General features: G+C 44.2%; 1 protein-coding gene across 2 annotated transcripts in view; it reads left to right on the forward strand.

Moving 5' to 3' along the window:
• Positions 1 to 1,837: 1,837 nt before the first annotated feature.
• Positions 1,838 to 24,855, forward strand: part of DTX2 (deltex E3 ubiquitin ligase 2) — a 120,698-nt gene continuing 97,680 nt past the window's right edge. For both annotated transcript variants that reach the window (XM_082247717.1, XM_082247718.1), the window contains exon 1: positions 1,838 to 2,241. In XM_082247717.1, the coding sequence (XP_082103843.1) occupies positions 1,935 to 2,241 (307 nt within the window). In that variant the 5' untranslated portion in view covers positions 1,838 to 1,934. The remainder of the gene's footprint in view (positions 2,242 to 24,855) is intronic.

Here is a 24,855-nt window from a genome sequence, read left to right on the forward strand (position 1 = left end):
ATGGTTCCATTGTATATAGGAACCTAGCCACCCTCTCTTTCTAGCTCCTGAGATTGACCAGAGACTATAGGATTCATAGTGTGCATAGAGCAACACATGACTAACATTCACTGTCATGGGGAAAAGGTGAGGTTCGGGAGAGAACATAGAACCTTACAATAAGGCAGAACACACAGTGAGAGTTTCATAAAAAAAATAGGTTACAGGGCCATAGGATCACCATAAGTTCACCATTTGGAAGATGTTATGCCCACATTTTGTGCTTCAGCACAAGGAACCCTAAAGGTCGAAGGCCCCACTCACATGTGGCATTTCCAGGACACGCGACAAAGCGCACAGAAAACACACATTTTGACTCGTGTTTCAGAAACGGGCTGTTAACGCTAATTGTTAATGGCATCTTAAGCGTGTTTTGCCACAAGGCGTGCTGAAAAAACACTCCACGTTCTGGGGCTTCTTTGGCATTTTTGCTACACGAAGAGCTGCCCTATGCACAACATGGGGAAATGCATAAAAAACACTATGCAAAGTGTGAATAGGGCCTAAAATATGGTAAATACACGTATATTCTTGAAGTGGATGTAAACCCGATTCATAAAATTTGACCTGGACCCATCTATCTGTAGTGTTTACTTATCTCTCTTCAAAGCCCTAAGTCCTGTTGCTTTCTCCTGCTCTGTTGTTCTGTTATCAGCATGATAAGTTCTCAGTCAACTGAGATAAAACCAGGCTGAATTTTGTGTCGGGGTGGGTGCTATAAATTGATTAGCAGAGAGCTGGTCTATTCACATCCCAGCTCTTCATGTTTCTGTCTCTCTAATCAGCTGTCTCACAGTGTATGGCCAAACTTCTCTCCCACAGGTGAATTTGGAAGAGAAAATTCTAACAAGATGTGCACTTTCTAAACAGCATAGAAAGCTGAAGACAGCACATTTACAACTAAAACTTATGTAGGGAGATTTATTTCAGTGTATCATCTGAGGCTGTTCAATTCACTGGGCATATGTGAGGATTTACATCCACTTTAGGGCACATGCACACCATCAGACAATTGTACCAAAAATACGTCTTTGGAAGCGATCGTGCGATATTGTGATCCGCAGCTTTCGTACGAAATTTTCTGATGTGACATACACGAAAATTTTTCTCATACGATACCATATCGTACAATTTTCGTTTAGTCAGTACAGTTTTCATCCAAAAATACAATACAAATACATTACATCCCTTCTGAATTTTTTTTCTGCAGTATGAAAATTTTCGCACTTTAGTAACTTCATTATGATATGAGACTAGCATGCAAAAAACCTCCCCAAAAAAACGCGCGATCATTTGTCCAATAATCGCACCGTGTATACTAGGCTTTAGGGTCTGGTAATAGGAACTTAGCCTTAGTAATTTAGGTGATGCTATATTCAATTCAAATATCAAATTAAAGGGGATTTTTTTTTTTTTTTTTGCGCATGATTGCATTTGAACCCAGCTTTTTACATCTTCTACTAGGCTATGTGAGAATTCACTTTACAAAGAGAACATGCTCTTTTTCTTTAGTACATCAACCCCTCTGTTAATAACCACTTGTCTTTTCTTGACCTGCTCTCCTGTACTATCATATGCATCTAGATATGTTGTGAGGCCTATGCTACATAGGGAGATCTTTATTGATCAGTCATGCTAATAAAATCACTAGTGATCAGTGTAGTGATTGATTGTTCCAGTATTCTGTACTATAAAAATTGTGGAAATTGTGAACCCAGGTAGTAATGAACTGTGTTTCATGGTTTATTGGTATGTCATTTTAATATCATTTCGTTCATTTTTTTCTTTTTAACAGAAAGATGGTACAGAAGGGAATCTGCAGTACTCATGAAGGGGCATTTTGAGTGATAACAGCAGATTTTCATATAAAGAAACCTTGATTGGAACCCTAAAGAATGGCAGCTGGTCCACCCCAAAGTGGAGGAGCTGCAGGGCCGTTAGGACCTCCTACAATGGCTGGTCAGTGGAACCCTGCATCTATGGCTGTAGCTGTTTGGGAATGGCAAGATGAACTTGGCAAGTGGAGGCCATACAGTAGTAAAGTGAGCACTTATATAGAGCAATGTTTGCAATCCTATCAGCAGCAGAAGAATACTCGGGCTCTTGCAAACAGTAGGAGTATCTCCCTTGGACAAGTTGACCCTAAATTAGCTCCGTATATAATAGACGTTGCAACTTTGGCACAGTTTCGACAGGACACAGGTGAGCTATTCATTTTTACTTCATTTCTTTTTCTGTAATATTTTATTTTTAATTTAAATTTAGGTTTGTGAAAATTGTGTTCCCTATTAGGATGTATTTTTGCTGTTGGTGGTCCTTAACCACTTCTGGACCGGAAGGTTTTCCCTCTTAATGACCAGGCCATTTTTTGCCATTTGGAACTGCGTTATTTAACTGACCATTGCACGGTCGTGCGACGCTGTACCCAAATAAAATTTGTCCTTTTTTTTCCCCACAAATAGAGCTTTCTTCTGGTGGTATTTGATCACCTCTGCAGGGTTTTTTTTTTTTTTTTTTTGCGCTAAAGAGCGACAATCCTGAAAAAAAAATAGATCTTCTAAAATGTTCTGCAAGGGCCTGCCTGATTAGAACTTCATAAACTCTGGCTGAAGGGCACTGATGGGGTGGCACTGATATGCAACACAGATGGGCACTGATATGCAGCACTGGGGGGCACTTGCAGACATCGCTGATGGGGCTACACTAATAATCAGAGCACAGACGAAGTCTTTTGATGACGAAACGTTGGCGACTCCAGACGCAAAGTCCACACGCCCCCTTACGGAGCCGGCTGCTTTACATTGCTTGATGCTGCTTTGGACAATTGCGGGACGCCGCACTGTTCTATGCACCTGTTTTTTACCTTCTCATTGTGAGTAGTATTCTGTTAATAAATTGGATTTTATATGTTACTGAATTACGCTATGGACTTTTATTCTTTTTATATAATCATGCATATATCATGGAGTGATTATGAAGCATTGGAGCTTGACAACCGCTGGTGACATTGGTATAACATCTTGCTGGGAGAGGCTGTCTCATTAAATTGAGTAGCCAAGGAGTTCTGGTAAGCTGCTTGTGATACCTGTGCACAGAGGTGTCCCCATCCTTCACTTTTACCTGGGTGTCACTGAAAAGGATTGTTCTCCTCAACACCTTGCATGCGGATTCATTTTCATTTGCATTTCTGTTTTGGGACTTTATTCAGTATTTTGGACACTATTTAGCTTATATTGTATATGTTTTTTTGTGGTTTTCCACTTGCCACATTATTATTCAAATTACTCTAGCGCTGCACTTTTTGTAAAGATTTTGGTTATTGATCACTGTTAGTTGCTTTTGGTGCTAGCTGCTCACATAATTCATATCGAATACACTGTCATTTATTTAACTTAGCGCAGGAATTTTTTTTCTCCCCTTTTTATATTTTAACCTCAATGTCAGCCCTGCACATTTACTAAGAGACGCTATAATTTTGCAGTCGTAACCAAATAGAAAAAAGGTATTTACATTGCGTTTTATGTCAAACTGTATGCAGCGCAATGGGGAGGCAATATTTTCAAGTTGATATTTTTTTAAACGCTTTAAACAGTCCAAGCTGGTCCAAACCAACTTTACTTCACCAACACATGCAGTGGCTTTCAGCGCTGTATGAACTGTGTGTAGCCTCGGCTACGTAGTCTACAGCAATGTGTTCTGGCAGCGGTATGGGAATCTCCTGACCCGCTCCTGGATCAAAATCGAGTTGGGCTAAGTGCTGCTCAGCCATTCACAGGGAGTTTTGTATTTTCTCAATGAGTCAAAGATCATGATGTCATCCTTCTGCATCACCTCCTTGGCCAATCAGAGGAAGCTTTGTATTCATTCATAGAATGCAAAGCTCCCTGCGAATGGCTGAGCAGCACTCAACCCAACTTGACTTTGTTCCGCCAGCCCCTTCCACTTTACAAATCTAGCACTGTATAGAGCTGAGGCTATATATAGTTCATACAGTGCTGACAGCCACTGCATGTGTTCGTAAAGGAACTATTTAAACGTCACTAAAACATGGAGATCAACGTTAAGCCTTCTCTATTACTTTAAACCCATGTGTAATTCTTGGCATGTCTTCCTGTCTTGAAGGCACCAATACCCCTTTTTATTTGTACTGGTGCCACAGGCACAGGAGGGGGGTAAATTCTCTTATTGGGATTTCAGACAGTAATCTGGCAGCGCTTTTAACTCTTCTCTATTTTATTTCTAATGGGGGGGGGGGGGGCGCATTGTCTGCGCGCTTTATGTAAAGTACTTTGCAGTGTTTTTGCTGACACTGTGGGCAGAGATGGCATCCATTAGGGAGAATAGTAGTAGTTTGCAAAACATTGCAGATCTAGTGCATTACAGAGATTGGCACAGACTAATTTTAATACTTTTTACATAGGATATGCAGTGCAGCCTTGTAACCTGCAATTGTTATACACTGCATGAGAGGTTTTACCAGCTATGTTCACACCAGGTGCATGATTTTCTTTCAAAAGAGGGTTAACTTTTTTTTCCCCTGAATAGTAAGAAAGGGGAAAAAAAAAAAAAGTAATGAAACCGATGAGGCATGTGTAGCTGTACGTATGTCCTTCCCTTGACCCCGGCTTATGTTACTGTGCCCTAGGCCAGGACATATTGCAGTAAACTCCATCTATACAGCACTGTGAAAAATGATATTGAGAGCCTTTAGATCTGAGCTGGTTGGAAACTGGACATTGCTATGTAATAAAAAAAAAAAAAAAATATATATATATATATATATATATATATATATATATATATATATATATATATATATATATATATATATATATATATATATATATGTTTATTTATATAAATTTTATCTTTAATGTTAGCTTTGCAGAATAAAGGACACCCTATACGAAGGAGGATGCCAATACTGACCTAAATGATACCAAAGCGGTGCGCTACTAAATGTCATAAATTGCACAATGCGTCAAATGAAAACAATACGTGTGATCTTGTGAGGATAATGTTCACTCAATAAGTCCAATAATAATTCCAATCACGTGTCCGTCCAAGCAGCAAACTGTGCAAATCCAATAATGTGAAAAAATTTTGTGTGATTTATCTTCAATCCTAATTGACCAATGAGAAAAATGCAGTGATTATGAAGGAATACCACCAGCACTACAGCGTCTGTGAATAGAACACTATTTATGAATGGATGGGGCAGACCTACCAATCGTCCATCTGTCCTCCATTCATAGATCCTGTTTTATTCACTGAAACTGTAGTGTATGGTTTTAGAAGTCAAAAAAAAATTAGAAATGAAAAAATTTAACACATTTATGAGAATGCATGGAATCTGATGTATGGGGAGTCTGAAGGGGGGCAGTTGACAATGGCAGGATATCATACTATACAGCAGAGAATGGCGTACATAACATACAAAATGTGTAGTGTTAAATGGAGTATAGAACATACAGCACAAAGTACATGACAGTGTGGAGAGGTGGTCCATAGAGTGTACAGTGTGGAGAGGTGTTAAGTATAAAGTGTACAGCACAATGTACAGAGTGGAGCCATATGCAGTATACAGCATAGTGTACAAAGTGAAGCCACATGCAGAATCAAATGCACACCGCTGTTTGCAAAGTGGAATTGCATGCAGAGTAGAGATGCGCACAGTATAGAATGTACAGCACGGTGTGCAGAGTAGAGATACACACAGTATAGCATGTACAGCACGGTTTTCCAGAGTAGAGATGCGCACGGTATAGAATGTTTATCACTGTTTGCAGAGTAGAGATGCGCACAGTATAGAATGTACAGCACGGTGTGCAGAGTAGAGATGCGCACAGTATAGAATGTACAGCACGGTGTGCAGAGTAAAGATGCGCACAGTATAGAATGTACAGCACGGTGTGCAGAGTAGAGATGCGCACAGTATAGAATGTACAGCACGGTGTGCAGAGTAGAGATGCGCACACTATAGAATGTACAGCACGGTGTGCAGAGTAGATATGCGCACAGTATAGAATGTACAGCACGGTGTGCAGAGTAAAGATGCGCATAGTATAGAATGTACAGTACGGTGTGCAGAGTAAAGATGCGCATAGTATAGAATGTACAGTACGGTGTGCAGAGTAGAGACACGCACACTATAGAATGTACAGCACGGTGTACAGAGTAGAGATGCGCACAGTATAGAATGTACAGTACGGTGTGCAGAGTAGAGACACGCACAGTATAGAATGTACAGCACGGTGTGCAGAATAGAGATGCGCACAGTATAGAATGTACAGCATGGTGTGCAGAGTAGAGATGCGCACAGTATAGAATGTACAGCAGGGTGTGCAGAGTGGAGATGCGCACAGTTTAGAATGTACAGCACGGTGTGCAGAGTAGAGATACACACAGTATAGCATGTACAGCACGGTTTTCCAGAGTAGAGATGTGCATGGTATAGAATGTTTATCACTGTTTGCAGAGTAGAGATGCGCACAGTATAGAATGTACAGCATGGTGTGCAGAGTAGAGATGCGCACAGTATAGAATGTACAACACGGTGTGCAGAGTAGAGATGCGCACAGTATAGAATGTACAGCACAGTGTGCAGAGTAGAGATGCGCACAGTATATAATGTACAGCACGGTGTGCAGAGTAGAGATGCGCACACTATAGAATGTACAGCACGGTGTACAGAGTAGAGATGCGCACACTATAGAATGTACAGCACGGTGTGCAGAGTAGATATGCGCACAGTATAGAATGTACAGCACGGTGTGCAGAGTAGAGATGCGCACACTATAGAATGTACAGCACGGTGTGCAGAGTAGAGATGCGCACACTATAGAATGTACAGCACGGTGTACAGAGTAGAGATGCGCACACTATAGAATGTACAGCACGGTGTGCAGAGTAGATATGCGCACAGTATAGAATGTACAGCACGGTGTGCAGAGTAGAGATGCGCACACTATAGAATGTACAGCACGGTGTGCAGAGTAGAGATGCGCACACTATAGAATGTACAGCACGGTGTGCAGAGTAGAGATGCGCACAGTATAGAATATACAGCACGGTGTGCAGAGTAGAGATGCGCACAGTATAGAATGTACAGCGCGTTATGCAGAGTAGAGATGCGCACAGTATAGAATGTACAGCACGGTGTGCAGAGTAGATATGCGCACAGTATAGAATGTACAGCACGGTGTGCAGAGTAGAGATACGCACAGTATAGAATGTACAGCACGGTGTACAGAGTAGAGATGCGCACACTATAGAATGTACAACACGGTGTGCAGAGTAGAGACGCGCACAGTATAGAATGTACAGCACGGTGTGCAGAGTAGAGATGCGCACAGTATAGAATGTACAGCACGGTGTGCAGAGTAGAGATGCGCATAGTATAGAATGTACAGCACGGTGTGCAGAGTAGAGATGCGCACAGTATAGAATGTACAGCACGGTGTGCAGAGTAGAGATGCGCACAGTATAGAATGTACAGCACGGTGTGCAGAGTAAAGATGCGCACAGTATAGAATGTACAGCACGGTGTGCAGAGTAGAGATGCGCACAGTATAGAATGTACAGCACGGTGTGCAGAGTAGAGATGCGCACACTATAGAATGTACAGCACGGTGTGCAGAGTAGATATGCGCACAGTATAGAATGTACAGCACGGTGTGCAGAGTAAAGATGCGCATAGTATAGAATGTACAGTACGGTGTGCAGAGTAAAGATGCGCATAGTATAGAATGTACAGTACGGTGTGCAGAGTAGAGACACGCACACTATAGAATGTACAGCACGGTGTACAGAGTAGAGATGCGCACAGTATAGAATGTACAGTACGGTGTGCAGAGTAGAGACACGCACAGTATAGAATGTACAGCACGGTGTGCAGAATAGAGATGCGCACAGTATAGAATGTACAGCACGGTGTGCAGAGTAGAGATGCGCACAGTATAGAATGTACAGCAGGGTGTGCAGAGTGGAGATGCGCACAGTTTAGAATGTACAGCACGGTGTGCAGAGTAGAGATACACACAGTATAGCATGTACAGCACGGTTTTCCAGAGTAGAGATGTGCATGGTATAGAATGTTTATCACTGTTTGCAGAGTAGAGATGCGCACAGTATAGAATGTACAGCATGGTGTGCAGAGTAGAGATGCGCACAGTATAGAATGTACAACACGGTGTGCAGAGTAGAGATGCGCACAGTATAGAATGTACAGCACGGTGTGCAGAGTAGAGATGCGCACAGTATATAATGTACAGCACGGTGTGCAGAGTAGAGATGCGCACACTATAGAATGTACAGCACGGTGTACAGAGTAGAGATGCGCACACTATAGAATGTACAGCACGGTGTGCAGAGTAGATATGCGCACAGTATAGAATGTACAGCACGGTGTGCAGAGTAGAGATGCGCACACTATAGAATGTACAGCACGGTGTGCAGAGTAGAGATGCGCACACTATAGAATGTACAGCACGGTGTACAGAGTAGAGATGCGCACACTATAGAATGTACAGCACGGTGTGCAGAGTAGATATGCGCACAGTATAGAATGTACAGCACGGTGTGCAGAGTAGAGATGCGCACACTATAGAATGTACAGCACGGTGTGCAGAGTAGAGATGCGCACACTATAGAATGTACAGCACGGTGTGCAGAGTAGAGATGCGCACAGTATAGAATATACAGCACGGTGTGCAGAGTAGAGATGCGCACAGTATAGAATGTACAGCGCGTTATGCAGAGTAGAGATGCGCACAGTATAGAATGTACAGCACGGTGTGCAGAGTAGATATGCGCACAGTATAGAATGTACAGCACGGTGTGCAGAGTAGAGATACGCACAGTATAGAATGTACAGCACGGTGTACAGAGTAGAGATGCGCACACTATAGAATGTACAACACGGTGTGCAGAGTAGAGACGCGCACAGTATAGAATGTACAGCACGGTGTGCAGAGTAGAGATGCGCACAGTATAGAATGTACAGCACGGTGTGCAGAGTAGAGATGCGCATAGTATAGAATGTACAGCACGGTGTGCAGAGTAGAGATGCGCACAGTATAGAATGTACAACACGGTGTGCAGAGTAGAGATGCGCACAGTATAGAATGTACAGCACGGTGTGCAGAGTAGAGATGCGCACAGTATAGAATGTACAGCACGGTGTGCAGAGTAGAGATGCGCACAGTATAGAATGTACAGCACGGTGTGCAGAGTAGAGATGCGCACAGTATAGAATGTACAACACGGTGTGCAGAGTAGAGATGCGCACAGTATAGAATGTACAGCACGGTGTGCAGAGTAGAGATGCGCACAGTATAGAATGTACAGCACGGTGTGCAGAGTAGAGATGCGCACAGTATAGAATGTACAGCACGGTGTGCAGAGTAGATATGCGCACAGTATAGAATGTACAGCACGGTGTGCAGAGTAGAGATACGCACAGTATAGAATGTACAGCACGGTGTACAGAGTAGAGATGCGCACACTATAGAATGTACAACACGGTGTGCAGAGTAGAGACGCGCACAGTATAGAATGTACAGCACGGTGTGCAGAGTAGAGATGCGCACAGTATAGAATGTACAGCACGGTGTGCAGAGTAGAGATGCGCATAGTATAGAATGTACAGCACGGTGTGCAGAGTAGAGATGCGCACAGTATAGAATGTACAACACGGTGTGCAGAGTAGAGATGCGCACAGTATAGAATGTACAACACGGTGTGCAGAGTAGAGATGCGCACAGTATAGAATGTACAGCACGGTGTGCAGAGTAGAGATGCGCACACTATAGAATGTACAGCACGGTGTACAGAGTAGAGATGCGCACAGTATAGAATGTACAGCACGTGTGCAGAGTAGAGATGCGCACAGTATAGAATGTACAACACGGTGTGCAGAGTAGAGATACGCACAGTATAGAATGTACAGCACGGTGTGCAGAGTAGAGATGCGCACAGTATAGAATGTACAGCACGGTGTGCAGAGTAGAGATGCGCACAGTATAGAATGTACAGCACGGTGTGCAGAGTAGAGATGCGCACAGTATAGAATGTACAGCACGGTGTGCAGAGTAGAGATGCGCACAGTATAGAATGTACAACACGGTGTGCAGAGTAGAGATACGCACAGTATAGAATGTACAGCACGGTGTGCAGAGTAGAGATGCGCACCGTATAGAATGTACAGCACGGTGTGCAGAGTAGAGATGCGCACACTATAGAATGTACAGCACGGTGTGCAGAGTAGAGATGCGCACACTATAGAATGTACAGCGCGTTATGCAGAGTAGAGATGCGCACACTATAGAATGTACAGCACGGTGTGCAGAGTAGAGATGCGCACACTATAGAATGTACAGCGCGTTATGCAGAGTAGAGATGCGCACAGTATAGAATGTACAGCACTTTGTGCAGAGTAGAGATGCGCACAGTATAGAATGTACAACACGGTGTGCAGAGTAGAGATGCGCACAGTATAGAATGTACAGCACGGTGTGCAGAGTAGAGATGCGCACAGTATAGAATGTACAGCGCGTTATGCAGAGTAGAGATGCGCACAGTATAGAATGTACAGCACGGTGTGCAGAGTAGATATGCGCACAGTATAGAATGTACAGCACGGTGTGCAGAGTAGAGATGCGCACAGTATAGAATGTACAGCACGGTGTGCAGAGTAGAGATGCGCACAGTATAGAATGTACAGCACGGTGTGCAGAGTAGATATGCACACAGTATAGAATATACAGCACGGTGTGCAGAGTAGAGTTCCGCACAGTATAGAATGTACAGCACGGTGTGCAGAGTAGAGATGCGCACAGTATAGAATATACAGCGCGTTTTGCAGAGTAGAGATGCGCACAGTATAGAATGTACTGCACGGTGTGCAGAGTGAGTAGGAATGCGCACGGTATAGAATGTACAGCACGGTGTGCAGAATAGAGATGCGCACAGTATAGAATGTACAGCACGGTGTGCAGAGTAGAGATGCGCACACTATAGAATGTACAGCACGGTGTGCAGAGTAGAGATGCACATAGTATAGAATGTACAGCACGGTGTGCAGAGTAGAGTTCCGCACAGTATAGAATGTACAGCACGGTGTGCAGAGTAGAGATGCGCACACTATAGAATGTACAGCATGGTGTGCAGAGTAGAGATGCGCACAGTATAGAATGTACAACACGGTGTGCAGAGTAGAGACGCGCACAGTATAGAATGTACAGCACGGTGTGCAGAATAGAGATGCGCACAGTATAGAATGTACAGCAGGGTGTGCAGAGTAGAGATGCGCACAGTATAGAATGTACAGCAGGGTGTGCAGAGTGGAGATGCGCACAGTTTAGAATGTACAGCACGGTGTGCAGAGTAGAGATACACACAGTATAGCATGTACAGCACGGTTTTCCAGAGTAGAGATGTGCATGGTATAGAATGTTTATCACTGTTTGCAGAGTAGAGATGCGCACAGTATAGAATGTACAGCACGGTGTGCAGAGTAGAGATGCGCACAGTATAGAATGTACAGCACGGTGTGCAGAGTAGAGATGCGCACAGTATAGAATGTACAGCACGGTGTGCAGAGTAAAGATGCGCACAGTATAGAATGTACAACACGGTGTGCAGAGTAGAGATGCGCACAGTATAGAATGTACAGCAGGGTGTGCAGAGTAGAGATGCGCACAGTATAGAATGTACAGCACGGTGTGCAGAGTAGAGATGCGCACACTATAGAAGGTAATCATGGTGAGAGGAGGTATAGAATGTACATCAGTGTGGAGTTGTGTACAGCACAGTATATAGAATACAGCAGTATGCAGGTGCACAGGATGTTGCAGTGTGGAGTATAGAATGTACTGCACAGTGTGAAGATTTAAACAGAATGGCATGTACAACATACTTTTATAGATTTTGTAGTTTAAATCCAGGGGGTTGTGTTTTTCTCAAGCTTATAGGTAAGGCGTGCATGACTAATTGAGGTTCTTGGTCGCTTCCTGCCGATAACCTTTTTTTTTTTTTTTTTGGTGCCTCAATGCATTGCATCTCACTTTACCAGTGGTAACTACACAAAAACTGTACTTTCTCACATTTTATCATTAAATATAGCATCAAATTTCCCTGAACAAAGCTGAATATGTTGAACTGTTCTGTCCTAATCATGGGGAATTCCTGTGTCTACACAACATGAAACCAACCCAGTCTGCTCCCTGAACTACCTATAAAAGGGCAGTATGTGCAATAAACTTGTTTCCTGTAAATTGTGGTTTGTTTGCACCTGTTAAGTATGGGAAAAAAAGAATATATCCATACACATTTTGTATAACCACAAACATGACATTAGCTTTCATTTACTCCTTATTGTCCTATTATTTGAAGGTAGTTTTGTCCTGGTAAATGTATTTTGCAATGAATAGCAATCATTCGCCTGTACTTCACTTTTAATTCAACAAAAAGAGGATGCAAAAAAGAGCAACAGCTTCTAATATTGGTAGGACAGATTTGAGGATTGTGCACCGAAAAGCATTGGCCAGGGCTCTACAAATCCCAGGTGCCAGGTCTCCATGGCGATTAGAAATTGTGTCCTGGCGCCTTGGCTTTTGTCAGCCTATTGACTTTTTTTTCCTCTACATTTAGCCGTGCTCCTGGAAGCAGCAGGGCTCCACTGCCACCCGATTGCTTCCACACGCGCGTCTAAAGTGCCTGTGAACCCTGCTATGTATCCCGGGCTCCACTTGCCCATCTGTGGGTTCTTGACCGGCATAGCGGACGCCACAGGGTAGAGGGGAGTGGACACACGTCTGCTCTCCTCCCCATCTTGTTCCCTGTTAACAGTTTCCCCTATATGATAGGGAAAAAAAGTTAAGGAAAAAAAACTTTTTTTTTATTGTAAAAAAAATTAAAGTTACACCCAAGCAAGCAAATCCTGTTTTTTGAAACCCTTAGAGTCTATGGGATTTTTTCGGCAACCAAACCAAAAAGTCACTATTCATTTAAAAAAAAAAAATGCAAAATTTTTTAAAAAATTGTTAAAAAGATTTTCTCTTACGTCCTCCGACAGTCGCCGCCACTTCATAATCTTCACTAATGGGGTAATTGATCTTTGCTCCGCAGGGGTAGCTAGGCAACAAGATTTGTTAATATCAAAGCTTTTAGCATATCACACCCCTAGGGGGTGGTCCCCTCAGTCAATACCTCCCTGCTTCCAGCATTCTCAACTCAGTTTTCAATTGCCTAGCTTAGGAGTAGCTGGCTGTTCCTGTGCTGGGGCTTTCAGTCTCAGCCTTCTATCCTCTTTTTGATTTTATTTCAAGTATTTTTCTCTTTCTTTTACTTGTTCTTCCTGGGTTGTTGCTCCTGTTGAGCATGTTTTCCTGTTGCCAGGTTGGTTCTCTTACTTTGGTAAGGTTCCTTTCTCTGATGTGGGTACTGCGTTGCTTTATGCGCGGCTGCGTTTTTTCCCACCCCTCATGTCTACACTGCTTTGGGACGTCCCCATTAGTGAAGATTATGAAGTGGCGGTGACTGTCAGAGGACGTAAGAGAAAACGGAATTTTTGTAAAATCTTTCAGTAAAATTCCTTTCTCTGAGTCCTCCGACAGTCGCCGCCCCCACCCCTCTTTTGGGGTTTGTTTATGTACTCTACTGCTATGCTACTGAAACTGAGTTGAGAATGCTGGAAGCAGGGAGGTATTGACTGAGGGGACCACCCCCTAGGGGTGTGATATGCTAAAAGCTTTGATATTAACAAATCTTGTTGCCTAGCTACTCCTGCGGAGCAAAGGCCAATTACCCCATTAGTGAAGATTATGAAGTGGCGGCGACTGTCGGAGGACTCAGAGAAAGGAATTTTACGGTAAGATTTTACAAAAATTCAGTTTTTTTTAAAACCACTTAGGGCCAAACTCTGGTCTGAAAAACATTTTACAAGTACAGTGCCTTGAGAAAGTATTCGGCCCCCTTGAACTTTGCGACCTTTTGCCACATTTCAGGCTTCAAACATAAAGCTATAAAACTGTAATTTTTTTGTGAAGATTCAACAAGTGGGACACAATCATGAAGTGGAATTAAATTTATTGAATATTTCAAACTTTTTTAACAAATGAAAAACTGGGTGTGCAAAATTATTCAGCCCCCTTAAGTTAATACTTTGTAGCGCCAATTTTTGCTGCAATTACAGCTATAAGTCGCTTGGGGTATGTCCCTATCAGTTTTGCACATAGAGAGACTGAAATTTTTGCCCATTCCTCCTTGCAAAACAGCTCGAGCTCAGTAAGGTTGGATGGAGAGCGTTTGTGAACAGCAGTTTTCAGTTCTTTCCACAGATTCTCGATTGGATTCAGGTCTGGACTTTGACTTGGCCATTCTAACACCTGGATATGTTTATTTGTGAACCATTCCATTGTAGATTTTGCTTTATGTTTTGGATAATTGTCTTGTTGGAAGACAAATCTCTGTCCCAGTCTCAGGTCTTTTGCAGACTCCATCAGGTTTTCTTCCAGAATGGTCCTGTATTTGGCTCCATCCATCTTCCCATTAATTTTAACCATCTTCCCTGTCCCTGCTGAAGAAAAGCAGGCCCAAACCATGATGCTGCCACCACCATGTTTGACAGTGGGGATGGTGTGTTCAGGGTGATGAGCTGTGTTGCTTTTACGCCAAACATAACGTTTTGCATTGTTGCCATAAAGTTTGATTTTGGTTTCATCTGACCAGAGCACCTTCTTCCACATGTTTGGTGTGTCTCCCAGGTGGCTTGTGGCAAACTTTAAACAACACTTTTTATGGATATCTTTAAGAAATGGCTTTCTTCTTGCCACTCTTCCATAAAGGCCAGATTTGTGCAGTATACGACTGATTGTTGTCCTATGGACAGAGTCTCCCACCTCAGCTGTAGATCTCTGCAGTTCATCCAGAGTGATCATGGGCCTCTTGGCTGCATCTCTGATCAGTCTTCTCCTTGTATGAGCTGAAAGTTTAGAGGGACGGCCAGGTCTTCGTAGATTTGCAGTGGTCTGATACTCCCATTTCAATATTATCGCTTGCACAGTGCTCCTTGGGATGTTTAAAGCTTGGGAAATCTTTTCATGTCCAAATCCGGCTTTAAACTTCTCCACAACAGTATCTTGGACCTGCCTGGTGTGTTCCTTGTTCTTCATGATGCTCTCTACGCTTTAAACGGACCTCTGAGACTATCACAGTGCAGATGCATTTATACAGAGACTTGATTACACACAGGTGGATTCTATTTATCATCATTAGTCATTTAGGTCAACATTGGATCATTCAGAGATCCTCACTGAACTTCTGGAGAGAGTTTGCTGCACTGAAAGTATTTCCCCCAATATTGCATATCTTATGAGATTTTTAGCAGATAGCTTGCTTGGGCATTGCACATCAACGCGTTTCTAAATTTATCAATTAATCTCTTCCTCTGGATAATCCGATGCCTTTCTGAAATATCAAAGAAAGCTTGCAATATATAATATCTGTGCAGTATACATTATCCCACCCAAATCAATTTAATCTATATTTCATTATAATATAAAGTGATATATTACTACTTCTCACAATGTCTACTTTTATCAGCCTCCGCTGATGGAGTCTCCATCAGTCTCCACATAAACTCTCTCTCATAATTTTGATAGTGGACTTTTTTGAATTTTTCATAATGCACATGGATTTTACAGACTATTATCCAATTGTTTTTTTTTTCTTCCTTTTTCTCTGTTTGAGTGTACAAGCGAGGTGGAAGGGAAACCTGGGTGTGCAGGGTCTTCCTTTCTTCTACATGGACATGGCTATCATTACTTGGAATGTTATCCTGTACTTAGTGAGGCGTTGTTCACTGCCATTCTCAAGGGACTTTCTGGTATTTTCATCTTCTCCTAAAAGAAATGTTGATGACCTGTATATGTCTGGAGAGAACCTACTCGAGCTACTGCAGAAGTAATGGAACTCCGAACTCAAAAATAACTATATTTTTATAAATCTGTGTTGCTCTACTGCATGAGATTGGTTATCAATTTATTAAAAAAAAAAATACCAACCTTTTATGTCAGATTGGCCTGAGTACAATTATAAACATTACCCCCAATAAAATGAAAAAGTTTGTATTAAAAAAAAAAAAATTAAAAAATAGCTGCGCTAATACTGTGTGCCATACAAAATTGCAAAACCTACCAATTTATTCTCTAGGGCCTCTTCTTTAAAAAAAAAAAAATCGAATGTTATGGGATTTTTAAGAAATATTTCTAGCAAAAAATACTGATTGTTACATGTAAACAAAAAGTGCCAGAAAAAGCCTGGTCTTGGAGCCGGTTCACACTGAGGCGACACGACTCCTTACTACTTGGGGGGCGACTTGTGCATTACATTGCAGCACGACTTCGGAGCGACTTGCAGGGACTTCACGTAAATGGAAGTCTATGCAAGTTGCTCCGAGGTCGCCCCGAAATAGTACAGGACCCTTTTTCTAAGTCGGAGCGACTTGTGTCGCTCCTATTAGAACGGGTCCTGTAGCGGTCAATGGTCCGCGAGGGAGCGCGACTTGTCAGGCTGACAAGTCGCCTGACAAGTCGCGCTAATGTGAACTGGCTCTTAAAGTGTTACTAAACCCCAGGAGCCTGCATTCACTATATCTGGTCTCCCACAGCACACAGAACATGGAAATGCAGTAGTTTTAGTTAATATAAATTGCTAAATACATTTTCTCATCAGCAGTTTATAGCAGACTTGTGACTTCTATCAGTTCCTGGCTGGTAAAGCTTATAGGAGGAGTTTTTATACTACAAGGAGCTGTCCTTTGAGGATCCAGGACCCCTGACCCTCTGTCTGGACTCTGTCTGGACAGTGCTTATTGGTCCTGGGCTGATAACATGCACCCTGCATCCAAAGGCTCTGTCTTATCTGGACATGTTTTGTAGTCGGTGGAAGAAGAGGAGGATCTGTGCGTACAGGATCAAACAGGTTTCACACTGAGTATAATAAGTATGATTTACTACATATACACACTGATTTTACTGTTGTGGGTTTAGTAACACTTCGAAGTGTTAATCTGTCACAAGTGGATCGATTTTTTTTTTTTTTTTTTTTTTTCCCCACCACCCGCCGCCTATTTACTGCGGCAGGGTGGCTCTCCTGAGCAAACCGACTTAGGTCTTGCGCGCCCCGCCGACAGCACGCTCCCGCCCCAACTCGGCAGCGGAGAAGCCGATGTATGGGTTAGGCGACTTCGATTGCCATCGTTCCCCACTGAGAGAGGACGGTCGACTGTTGAAAACACAGCTGACCGTTCTCCCTGAAATGATCACAGAGCTCATGTGATCCTTTTTATATAGGATCACATGTCTCTATGGTCATTTCACAAGCCATGCCCCCCCCCCCACAGTTAGAATCATTCCCCTAGGCTCACATTTAACCCATAGGGTTAACCCCTTCCCTGCCAGTGTCATTAATACAGTAGCAGTGCATATTTTGAGCACTGATTACTGTAGTAATGTCACTGGTACCCCCAAAGGTGTCAAAAATGTCAGGGGTCTGATCTATCCGCTGCAATGTTGCAGTGCCCCAAAAAAAATCGCAGATCGCTGCAATTGCTAGTAAAAAAAAAACAATAAAAATTACAAATCTTTCCCGTTAGTAGACGCAATAAATTTTGTGCAAACCAATGAAAATACGCTTATTGCGATATTTTTGGTTAAAAAAAAGTAGCAGAAAACAAATAAATGTTAAATTTTTTTGAGAATGTCATTTTTTTAGCAGAATGTGAAAAAAAAAAAAAATAATAATATAAATATATATATATATATATATATATATATATATTTTAAATTGTTGCTCTTTTTTTTGTTTATAGCGCTAAAAATAAAAGTCGCACAGGTGATAAAATACCACAAAAAAGCTCTATTTGTGGGAAAAAAAGACATCAACTTTATTAGGGTACAGCGTCACACGACCGCGCAATTGTCCGTTAAAGAAACGCAGTGCCGATTCGCAAAATAGGGCCTGGTCATTAAGGGGGCAAATCCTTCCTGTCTTAAAGAGGTTAATATTGGGTAACAATATATTTTTTGAGAAAGTTTAAAATAAATGTGTAAACCGTGTCCCCCAAATCACTCAGTTGACTCCCTGCTGTGCCTGTGCGAGATGGTGGATTGTGGGGAGACTGTCATGTAGATCCTGGGATCTGTATTTCAAGAGGCTGTGGGCGCCAAGGTCCATATCCTCCTAGGTGAGGAAATAAGAGCAAGTACCAGGAAAAAAAAATGATGTGAATAATTTCCCAGGGAGGGTGAAGGAAGCAAATGGAGAGTATATTTTGAGTGTGAAGATCTGTCTTTAAAATTTATGTAAAAGTCAGGGTCGGCCCCTTTTTCTTTCGGTCCGAAATGTGGGATGGACTTTCTTGTAGGACCCACGTCAATGCTTTAATCACGTTGGTGCTTTCCATTAGCTAGATAGACATAAGATGTCTATCATAGGGGTTTTCGAGGTTCCTTGCAGGGTCTTTTAACCTTGAAGAGGGGGCATTATGACGCAAGGAGCATGAAACGAGACCTGTTGGCGGTCATTGGTGGATGGCCACTCTTTATTAGCAGAGAAGGCACTGTGGAGGGTCATGTGTCAATGGGGCACAGGTAAGTAATGACAAGTGACTTTGGGAGTGACTACTACTGGGTGGAATTGGAGGATGGGGATTAACTTTGTGATGTCAGCATCACATACACAGGAAAAATATATGATCACAAAATATATAGATGAATAAACCCAATCACAATGAGATTGTTGTGGTTACAATAAAACTTGATTAATTTATGAAAAATGGAAGATATTTTAATACAGTCCAACCATCTGGAAGCAGAAAATTTTAAAGCAGACATTAATCCCTTTTGTAGCATCTGATTGAAATATCTAAGCAATGTGTGCACTTTTTAATCTCCGAAAAGCATCTAAAATAGCAGGGAACAGTCAGGATTTATGCTTTCATTTCATTCGTCTCTACCAGTATCCCTCATGACTTCTCTAAAGCTTAAGTATGCAAATTGTGTTGGAAACTAGGGAAGTATAAAGACTTATTTCAGTTGTAGGAATTTTTGGACTAGCTGAATTTTCTAAAACACAAGGTCCGCGGGCCGATTCTGGCTCACCAGGCCATTTCATGTGTCCCTTGCACCTCTGCTGCAGCTGTGGCACCCCTCTTGTCTCCGTCCCCCCTTTGTTTCAGCAGTTGGCAGCAGAGAGGGGGACAGAACTCCTCCCCCAGATCCTGCTCTTTTCCGTGCAGCTAAGCAGAGGCTTGTCTCTGCTCTCCCACCCCCTGTCTCAGAAATTGGCAGCAGAGAGAAGGACAGAGCTTCTACAGATCCTGCACCTGTCTGTGCAGCCGCAGCATAGCCTCTTCTCCCCCTTCCCCGGGTCTCAGCATTTAGCAGACTTCAGTAGCTTACTCCAGCCCTCCTCTGGACCCTACACTTTCTGCTTCCCAGCTCCACCCCAGCAGAAAGTAAGGGAGTGCACTGTGATGTAAAAGAGGATGGGGGACTCTTGACTGCTGGTGGTTGGAGGCTCGTAACATCTGATGTAAGGGGGGAGGGGGAGTGGGGTGCTCTGGACATCTAGTCTTAAGCCTCGTACACACGCAGCGAATTTCCGCCGACCGGTCATCCGTCTTTTGTCCTGAGTGCGTGTCTGTTGGTTGGAATGTGCTCTAGACTGCACACGAATTTTCCCGCATGACAGAAGTGATGTCATGTGTTGGTTTGCTTTGTATGTGTTCTTTCATCTCTGAGCATGCCCAGTCTATGTACTAATGAGACGAAAATCAGACGTGTTTTGACGGAGGACAAAAATTATATAGCCTGCACATCAGGATTTTTTTCGGTCTTCAGAAGCATCATACTAACAAGCCGAAAATCGTCAGATCGGTCGTCGGACGAAATTTCCCGGCCGAATTTCTACTCGTGTGTACGGGGCTTTACAGATACAACTGGCCCTTTGAGGGCAATCCTAATGCTGATGTGTCCCGCAATAAAATCGAGTTTGACATCCCTGTTCTAAAGGATAACATTAATTTTATAGATATGTGTCTAGTTGACCCCTGCTTTCCTGTCGTTGATCTTAACCTGTGGTGATAGGGAGACAGAGCGCTCAAATTATTAATACAAAGTGTTAAATATGTGAATCAATTCAATCACTCCAGGTGGGTAAATGATAATAAAATGAATACAGCAAAATGACTTAATAAACATGCCTGAAAAGACAATCTGGTAAACCAGTGGGTTACCCCTAAAGTGCTCTAATCATAAAGTGACTGTGCTTATAACAACAAATTATAATATATGTACAGTCCTTCTAACTTTTAGGCCCCATGCACACGGGGCGTTAGAAAAAACGTACGTCAAAGTTAGTTCTGACGCCGGAAAAGGCAGCTGTAAAAACGTGCTTTCAGTAGCTTTTTCCATTGGCGTTATTGCACGTTTTGCCACGTTGCTTTTAGCAGCGTTTTTTTTCTTCCATTCAAAATCAATGGTTCCCTATGGGAGCCTATTGATTTGAATGGAGGTCGCACCGCAACACCGCAAGTCGGATCCGACTTGCGGGGCGACTTGCGCTGTGAGAATCTTGAGGGGGAACTCCACGCCAAAATGGGAAAAAAACGGCGTGGGGGTCCCCCCCAGGGTTCCAAACCAGGCCCTTCGGGTCTGTTATGGAATTTGAGGGTAGCCCCATGCCGAAAAAACGGCATGGGGTCCCCCCCAAAATCCATACCAGACCCTTAACCGAGCATGCAGCCCGGCAGGCCAGGAAAGGGGAGGGGACGAGCGAGCGGCCCCACCCCCCCTGGACCACACCAGGCCACATGCCCTCAACATGGGGGGGTGTTGGTGCTTTGGGGCAGGGGGAGCTCTGCACCCCCCACCTCAAAGCACCTTGCCCCCATGTTGATGAGGACAAGGGCCTCATCCCCACAACCCTGGCCGGTGGTTGTGGGGGTCTGCGGGCAGGGGGCTCATCGGAATCTGGAAGCCCCCTTTAACAAGGGGGCACCCCAGATCCCGGACCCCCTCCCTATGTGAATGGGTATGGGGTACACTGTACCCCTACCCATTCACCCCATAAAAGGCAGTGTATGGAAATAACGACAAGAGACGTTTTGGAAAGTTTATTAAAAATCTTCATCCGACTCTTCTTGTCTTCTCCTCTCCGGGGTCTTCTCCGGGGTCTTCTGCTCTTTTGCTGTCCGCCCTTCTTGTCTTCTCCTCTCCGGGGTCTTCTCCGGGGTCTTCTGCTCTTTTGCTGTCCGCCCTTCTTGTCTTCTCCTCTCCGGGGTCTTCTGCTCTTTTGCTGTCCCCCTCTTCTTGTGTTCTTGTCTCCGGGGTCTTCTGCTGTCCCCTCTTCTGCTGTCCTCTCTTCTTTTCTTCTCCTCTCCGGTCTTCTGCTCTTTTGCTGTCGGCTGTCGGCTGTCTTCTTCCTCCGGTCCTCCTCCGACGACGTCTCCGCTGATTATGCCTATCTCCGGTCTCTTCAGCTTATTATATAGCCATTAGGGGCGTGGCCCCGATGACGTCATCTGGAGACCCCGCCCCCTCATGTCACAGATGACGTCATATGTGACATGAGGGGGCGGGGCCTCCAGATGACGTCATCGGGGCCACGCCCCTAATGGCTATATAATAAGCTGAAGAGACCGGAGATAGGCATAATCAGCGGAGACGTCGTCGGAGGAGGACCGGAGGAAGAAGACAGCCGACAGCAAAAGAGCAGAAGACCGGAGAGGAGAAGAAAAGAAGAGAGGACAGCAGAAGAGGGGACAGCAGAAGACCCCGGAGACAAGAACACAAGAAGAGGGGGACAGCAAAAGAGCAGAAGACCCCGGAGAGGAGAAGACAAGAAGGGCGGACAGCAAAAGAGCAGAAGACCCCGGAGAAGACCCCGGAGAGGAGAAGACAAGAAGAGTCGGATGAAGATTTTTAATAAACTTTCCAAAACGTCTCTTGTCGTTATTTCCATACACTGCCTTTTATGGGGTGAATGGGTAGGGGTACAGTGTACCCCATACCCATTCACATAGGGAGGGGGTCCGGGATCTGGGGTGCCCCCTTGTTAAAGGGGGCTTCCAGATTCCGATGAGCCCCCTGCCCGCAGACCCCCACAACCACCGGCCAGGGTTGTGGGGATGAGGCCCTTGTCCTCATCAACATGGGGGCAAGGTGCTTTGAGGTGGGGGGTGCAGAGCTCCCCCTGCCCCAAAGCACCAACACCCCCCCATGTTGAGGGCATGTGGCCTGGTGTGGTCCAGGGGGGGTGGGGCCGCTCGCTCGTCCCCTCCCCTTTCCTGGCCTGCCGGGCTGCATGCTCGGATAAGGGTTTGGTATGGATTTTGGGGGGGACCCCATGCCGTTTTTTCGGCATGGGGCTACCCTCAAATTCCATAACAGACCCGAAGGGCCTGGTTTGGAACCCTGGGGGGGACCCCACGCCGTTTTTTTCCCATTTTGGCGTGGCGTTCCCCCTCAAGATTCCCACAGCGCAAGTCACCCCGCAAGTCGGATCCGACTTGCGGTGTTGCGGTGCGACCTCCATTCAAATCAATAGGATCCCATAGGGAACCATTGATTTTGAATAGAAGAAAAAAAAACGTATAACGTGGCTTAACGCACGTTAAGCAACGTTATAGCAAAGTTATTCAGCTTTTAGCAGCGTCAGGCGTTTTTAACGCTGTAACGCTGGTCCTCAGAACGCACAGGTGGTGGGTTCTTGTTGCAGCCTAAAAACGTCTAAGCCACTTACAGCTCAAAAACGTCTGAGTGTGCATGAGGCCATAGAATAACATGGAGGGGCGTTTTTAGGCTGCAAAAAGAAAACGCCTGACGCTGCTTACAGCGGCGATAAAAACGTCCCGTGTGCATGGGGCCTAAAGGTGCTGGTGCAAAAAGTGCAGCAAACAGTTCTGGGTGATTGTTTATAAAGTGCTTGGTGCTCTGTGGAGATGGATGTCCACATGCAAGATGAGGGAAGGGAATCCGTCACCGAGTGTTCAGCCCACTTACCAGACGGCCCCTTGGGGTCTAGCATGGGTAAATGGTCTCTTTACTATGGTTCCCGGTGTTCCTTAAGTTGTTTCTATAGGACCTGTATCTTCCCATTGGATTGTGTCCGGGAATCTGTTCCACTAGCTTGGAAAGGGCTGAAAAGGATTCCACTGTATTTCCCGTAGTCTTGCCAGCTCTTCTCCCTTGTTCTTTCCTTTGCTTTGACAGCATTAATATTCCTGACTAGGGTCAGATGCTAGGGGAAGCGATGAGCATGGAAGCACTGGGTATTGTCATGGGCTGCAATGGACGAAGGAGATCTTATCCTGGCGCCATGGCCTGCACCAAGTGACACTTAATGCGGTAGTAAACCGAAGGAAAAAAAAAAATTCCCCTACAAGGTAATGTCATATTGTGCTAATATGTATCACATACTAGCACATTTGGAGAAACTTACCTTAAAGCAAAGCTCTCCAGCGACGCGCTATCACTGCAGAGAGGGCTTTTATCTTCACCCGGTCTTCCTTCCAAACACACGGCCTCCGACTACTTGAGTGGCCAGGGGCGTAAAGACGTTAGTCCCGCGCATGTGCGTGTATGGGCCGCTATTTATGGTGTGCCAGACCTTCAGAGCGCATGTACTGGTGACGTCACCAGCTGCATGCACTCTAAATATCTCCTAAACTGTGCAAGTTTAGGAGATATTCACTGTACCTACAGCTAAGCCTTTCTAGGCTTACCTGTAGGTATAAGTGGTAAAACAGAGTTTACTACCACTTTATGTCCTACAGTGACCTGCTGGACCTCATTATACTGCATGTGCCTGTGTTTTTCTTCTTGTGCCCTATTGGAGAATCCTTGTAAGCTCTCACAAAAAGGGACTTCTCAATCCTCTTTTCTTGAATTGTTTTATAATTGTACTTCTGCTGAGAACTGTTGGTGCTATATAAAAACTGTTCCACTACAAACCTCAGACAGCTGAATTACCTTGTCTGGAAGCCATGGCCTATACCAGTGGTGGCTAACCTTGGCACCCCAGATGTTTTGGAACGACATTTTCCTGATGTTCATGCACTCTGCAGTGTAGTTGAGCATCATGGGAAATGTAGTTCTGAAACATATGGGGTGCCAAGGTTCGCCATCATTGGCCTATACCATGCCTGGTGGTTTTTCAATCCCACAAGTTCACAAGGATAAGGTCGGTTTAATACGGGTCACTGGAGTGCAGAACCAAGTGCACTCCTGCAGCCCACAGAAGACGTAGGTCCAAAGAAGCCTTGGATGTGCATGTTCTCCTGTGTGTTGGGTGGAGGGGGTGTCCTTGCCCTCCCCTCAGGTCTCAGATTACACTCATCACTCCTCACTAAAGGAGCTGTTGTTTACAACACACCATTTTTCTATTCCCAATAATAGAGTAATGTTGCCCATTTATGTGTGGCTTGGCCTGTCTGACCCTACTATGACCAGATTGTCACATTGGTGGCCAAGTATGACTTGATTGGATGACCTTTTGAGAAAAATGAATAGCTGTTAGACAAGGGAAGCCTTCTTGTTCCAGCATGACCTTCATGTCATCGCAGTCTATCTCAGAGGATATATCCTGGGACCAAAGTCAGTTCTTTCTGGCAGATTTCAAGATTACTGGCAGATTTACAGTTTTAAACCATCCAATCTGCAAAAGGGCAGCATATGTGTTGAACGCACTCTGTGGTTTAATGAAAAGTTCATGCTTCTGTAAGGACTAAAGCTGATGACAAGATAGCTTTTC

Source organism: Pelophylax lessonae, assembly GCF_965119305.1.
Source record: "Pelophylax lessonae genome assembly, chromosome: 2".
Taxonomy (NCBI): domain Eukaryota; kingdom Metazoa; phylum Chordata; class Amphibia; order Anura; family Ranidae; genus Pelophylax; species Pelophylax lessonae.